This window comes from Pavona decussata, unplaced genomic scaffold (genome assembly GCF_977016875.1).
Source record: "Pavona decussata unplaced genomic scaffold, jaPavDecu1.1 SCAFFOLD_356, whole genome shotgun sequence".
Taxonomy (NCBI): Eukaryota; Metazoa; Cnidaria; class Anthozoa; order Scleractinia; family Agariciidae; genus Pavona; species Pavona decussata.
Window position 1 is genome coordinate 177,501 of NW_028145737.1, and position 5,730 is coordinate 183,230.

General features: G+C 38.1%; 1 protein-coding gene and 1 pseudogene across 1 annotated transcript in view; one reads left to right on the forward strand and one right to left on the reverse strand.

The window, feature by feature from the left end:
* Positions 1-243, forward strand: part of LOC146452993 (uncharacterized) — a 2,356-nt pseudogene extending 2,113 nt beyond the window's left edge.
* LOC146452992 (putative serine/threonine-protein kinase DDB_G0271682) overlaps positions 1-2,254 on the reverse strand; it is a 7,650-nt gene extending 5,396 nt beyond the window's left edge. Inside the window, exon 1 of the mRNA XM_085097155.1 lies at positions 1,021-2,254. Within this exon, the coding sequence (XP_084953281.1) occupies positions 1,021-2,028 (1,008 nt within the window). The 5' untranslated portion in view covers positions 2,029-2,254. The remainder of the gene's footprint in view (positions 1-1,020) is intronic.
* Between the last annotated feature and the right edge of the window lie 3,476 nt (positions 2,255-5,730).

A 5,730-nucleotide genomic window follows, 5' to 3' on the forward strand; every position in this document is an offset into this window, starting at 1 on the left:
CAGTGGAAATTGTTCTATTATCTTCTGAACCAAACCCATATAAATTAGCTTTTATATATAAGATGTTGACATTTTACAATTTTATGACAGCAAACTGTAAAATAACTCAGGTTTTAATAGAATCAAACTGTATCTAGTAGATTTTATTCTTGTAAATAATAAAGTTATCATTCCATTAAAAAAAATTATTATTATTATTATTATTATTATTATTATTATTATTATTATTATTATTATTATTATTATTATTATTATTAAGAAAAAAGGGCACTAGAGGGTTGCTTTGTACTGGTCGTCACTTCGCGTTTGCTTTGGTTTTGCTTTACTTTGCTCTGTGATTAGTGCACAAAATTCGCGCCACTTACTCAACTAATAAGAAACAAAACCAAAAGCAACCGTGACTTGTTCGCGCGCGCTTTCCTGCGCTTGGCGCCGGATACATGAATGTGATTCGATATCTAATTGGTTCATTGCGCTGTTTGCGTCTATTGTGATTGGCCAGAGTAATCACTTTGGTTTTGGTTTTACGACACGCAATCGAAAACTGCACTTTTCTGTGAGTCACCATCATTATTCAAGAAAGATCAGACCTGTAATGTTTTCCCCAAAGAAACCACAGGCTGCAACCCTTCCCTGGTGATCATTTGTTACAGACGACAACAAAAGATTTACCATCACAAGAACGTTGTGCACAGACATGTGAGGGTGAAGTTGAAGAGCCAGATGTTTAAGTCTTAATGTTGATGCTGCTTAATTCCTCCAAAAAATTGCTGAGGTAAACTCTAGAGTGCGAATCAAATTATTTTAAGACTGTGATCTTAGTTTGATGTGTCAGTCGGTTTTAGAAGATAGTCATTTATTGAGTGCTCAAATGGAAATGGTAGCCAGCGAACAGTAACGCAGCCCTTTGGTTATTTGCTTATGTTATAAATAATTTGTATTCTGTTACTCTATTTGTCAAAGTTAAATAAAATGTTTACCACTTTTAGAAATCAAACGGTTACTTCACTCATTACTAACCTTAGTCGTTTGATTTGATGACGTAAGTGCCTCAGACGCGCTGTAGATCATAGCTCCAGGAGCGACTGTCATGGTCTGCTGCATGAAATTAGCAGTGCCGTAATCTGACACTTTGCCTCTCCATTGGTTGCCCTGTCTCCATAGCAACACGTTACCGCTACTGATATCCCGATGAATGATAGGAAAAGGTTTCTTTTGGTGAAGGTAGTTAAGAGCACAAGCTACATCCAGCGAAACAACCCTGGCCTCTCCTTCAGAGAGCTCGCGCTGCTCTAACAACGCCCGTAAACTTGTTTCCATGAGCTCGGTGACAAACAAAGGACTTCCCTCGTCATTTGTTGCTCCAATGAATTGTAGTAAGCAAGGATGGCGGCACCTTGAAGCAATATTCATCTCTCTCTCAAATAAACGCCTGTTATGCGGAGATAGAATCAAGTCGTGAATTTGCTTCACAGCTACAGTGCAGCCACAATACGTTCCCTCGTTAACGCTTCCCCAGCCACCTCTCCCAAGGAGTTTGTTTGTTATGTGAATTTCATCGCGTAAAATGACCCAGTCATAAGTTTCTTGGCGACTCTGTTGACCTATGGCAGCTTGCTGAGCTGCTAAAAGAGTCGTCTCTAGTTCATTTAATTCCTGGTCTTTCAACACCAACTGTCTTTCTAGGTTTGCCCGTTCTTCTTCTTTTTCTCTAATTCGTCGCTCAAAATTTGTTAACTGTTGCTCCATCTCCCTCAAGTGCGAGTTTTGTCGCTCCAACTGCTCGTCTCTTCCTCGTAACTGTTCTTGGCAATTTTCCAATTCTCTTTGTATGCTATCTCTTTGCTCTTCTGTCTGTCTTGGCTGGTGGATCAAGTTGGCTTCGCGTTCTTCTTTTTCTCGCGATTGTTCTTGTGAGGAATGCAGCACTTTTGGTGTCTCAGGAAGGCTTGGTAAGCTTGCTAAACAATTGAAAGATTTAAATAAATGACATAACCTCAGTAACAGTATTTTCTTGTTTGCCTGCATAAATTGTCAGAGGTTACTCCGCTTTGAAATTCAGTTATTGTTACCACACAAATTGTGTTGAGTGGAAGTCATGTTTGTAGCAACTAGCAGTGACTTAACAATCTTCAGGGATTTAACCTACTCCTCCCAAACCAAAATCCGATTTCTCCTGGATCTCATCCATTTTTTAGTCATTTACTACCAGCTTACTCGAATTCCCTGCTAAATCAGACTAATTTTACTTTTCCTGGAATCGAATTGACCCCGATTACTCGAATTCTATTTTAAAATCATCGGTCGGAAAACCTCAATTGCCAGAACACAGCTTATTGACGTGTTAAAATCTTTTTAAAATCTTTGATAACTTGATTGTAATTTACGGAGAAGTCCTTAACGTTTCAATAACGTTTGACCATACCCAGTCGAATTACAAAGAAGAAGGGGGAATGAAGATTTTCACATTTCAGAATTACTGTGAAAAATTAAGTGGGGTCAACTTTGTCTCAGACACGCAATTTTAATATCAACGCTCCCTAAAGTTGTCTTTTGGGGAGGGTTCTCCCGGGCACCCAAGACCATGAAAACGGGCCTTTGAATTTCCTTACTTAAGGAGGCTTGCAGCATAGTAGAGGAGACTAGTCTCCTATACTAACTATGTTTATATATAATCGTGTATTTTGAAACGTCCCACAAGTGCAATATTCGCGATTGTGCATCATCAGCAAAGTCTGTTGTACTGAATTGTGTTTGATGATCGTAGTGGTGTGTCAGAAAAAAACTATAAAGGTAACTGTACTTAAGCTACCAAAGAAGAATGGTGTTCCATTTAAAACAAGACGCTGTGGGAGTGTATACTTGGGCGTCGTTGTGTTAGGAGTATCTGAACATGCACGTTAGTTCAGTCTACGTGAACGATAAATGACTCGCTAAGAGTCCAAGGCATCACTTTGTATTTGCGATAAACGTGATGTACTTCAACCGAAATTGTCACGCAAAGAATGAAAAAACAAGACAAAACATCACTCTCTTACTAAACATGTCGGACTTTGTAATCTTGAAGTGCATCTAAGATAATGATTAATTTTGGCGACAAAGGAGTGTTTATGGTTCCAGTGGTAGTGATGAATTTTTGCCAGAGAGGAGTATTTGTGCGAATACCTTTCCACCCTGTGACAGAAGTTTAAGCTTTTTCACTGGCATTAAACACCATCTGGGCGCACGATCCCGTCGAAACACACACCTGTGAAAGCCAACACGATTATTTTTTCTATAAATAAATTCGCTTGAGGAAATCTCAATAAAATTACGTTTATTTTCACTTTAACACCATTTTTTTTTTAATTGCAACACGAAAAACACTACTTTACAAAACAAGACTAACACTACTTACAGTACCACCTACAAGACGTTACTTATACTACTTACGTATACTATATAATACTTCCTTAGACTGCAATACTTACACTACTTTTTACAGTTTTTTTTTTTCGCTTACACACCTATGTACCTCAGGGAAAAAAGGAAGACTATTATTCCTACGGCAATTCCATAAATGTAGCTTACCTAAAACGATTAAGTAATTAAACAGAGAACAATTAGTATCTGTGACACCAATTAAAATAGTCTTTAACTCAAGTTTCCTTTGTTCTTTGGCTATAGCGATCCAATAAGATTCAAATTCTTCCCAAAATGCATGTGAGTAAACACAGTAAAAGAATAAGTGATCAATTGTTAGTAGTTAGGGGGGGATGTTTTTGTCCGGATTTTCGCGGGGGATTCTCATTAATACGCGGGGGCATAAATTAACACCGATGACGTCACCGCCTATTGTCTTGATCACTCATTATAGGATGACGTCATATTTTATTTTAGTCTTACCAACAGGTTATAAACTGGTTTGACAGGTTTATCAATGATGTCATGCTCTATTTTTAACTTATGGCAGTCATGGTCGGTATCACCGGTTTGACAGGTTTTTGAAGTTATTTTTGGATACATGATGTCATATAGTACATACATAAATACTTTATTGTATAGCTCCTCTTTGGAGGCCCTTCCGCCATACGTGAAAATAAAAATAAAAATAATTAAAACTATTTACATTTGGATGGTAACATAGAGAGAAAGAAAAAAAAAATACGATAATGAAAAAACTATGAATTGAAAAGATTCTCAAAAAAGTCTCTTTTTAAAAACGCTAAGTTTTACCGTGTCTCTGAAATGCTTTGATAAATTATTGTAGATTTTTCTTCCACGGAAGGCGAAAGCCCTTTGGCCACTCGCAAGCTCCAGGATCTACAATTTCTAAGCTAAAGAATCTGCATTCGGAAGTCTTTTTAGAAAAAACAAAACACAAATACGCGCGACACCCACGCGTGTGTCTGACTAAAATAAAGACACATAACGACGAATGGCCCGTTTGTTTTCTTTTTTGCCGTTTTGGCGTGGTTTTGGTCTTTCAGGCCTGGTTATGGCCTTTCTGGCCTGTGTTTGGCCTTTTCTGACACTCTATATAACCTGACTTTTACCGAAAACTCGGAGATAATGAAAAATAATTGTCGTGTGAGTTTCTCGCCTAAATTAACTAAGCACCTTTCCCGCCTAATGACTAAAAAAGATTCGTTTCAGGTTGAGCTTTGTTGAGGATTAAAGAGTTAATACAGTCTTTTGTTGGCTTTGTTTATTTCAGCGCTCGGACTAAGAATGTTCCGGTTCATAAATTCCTTGCTCCTAAATTGTGCGTGTTTAAACACACACACACACAGATTTCACAATGTGTATATCTTAATAGAGTCGATGATGTTTGATGTTAATGGCTGTCCACCTTTACTTACGTTAACAAGGGTCAATGCGCTTTTGGTTTCAGATCAGAGATATAAGCTCTTGTGCAACCTCTCTTCACGGTCCGTTAGCCACTAATTATGCAGAAGCAGTGACTTAAACCAAAACCTACATTTGCATAAAAACTCTACGGAAAAAGCCAATTAACTTATCATAAACAATAGACAGCTTAAGTTGGTAGAAATAATCAATTAAAACACAATCAAAACACGCGACTACTAAATGCTTGCTATTAAACAACGCTCATTTCTTGAGAGACCTAAAAAGAACTTTATTGCCTTTAAATAGAGAATAAAAAAAAATATAAAATTGTTTAACTACCAGAGATTTTGAAGGAATTAAGGTAACTCTCAACTCTATATCCGAATCGCCGAGTTTGCTTTCGTATGTTTATAAAAGTCATCTGTTCCTATACCTCAGAACGGGTTATGTCTGATTTAATTGTTGCTTTTTTAAGGGAATATATCGGTTCCATTACGGCAACTTAATGTGGACAGCGGTATCGTTATCTGTAAACGTTTTTACCACGATGTCTAATTGGCGGCAAGAAAATTAAGGATAATTCAAACAGCGAATTTCAACTCTAACCTTAACAGAACACCTATTGACACGAACGAATATTTTCTATAAATGAACGCAAAAGGTGTATTTCTGTTTTTGCTGACTTCCTCCTACTCCTCTTCCTCCTCTTCCTCCTCTTCCTCCTCCTCCTCTTCCTCCTCCTCCTCCTCCTCCTCAGGAGGAGGAAAAACAATAAAATTGAGGAGGAGGGAGGAGGAGGAGGAGGAGGAGAGAGGAGGAGGAAGAGGAGGAGAGGAGAGGAGGAGGAGGAAGAGGAGGAGAAGAGGAGGAAGAGGAGGAGGAGAAGAGGAGGAGGAGGAG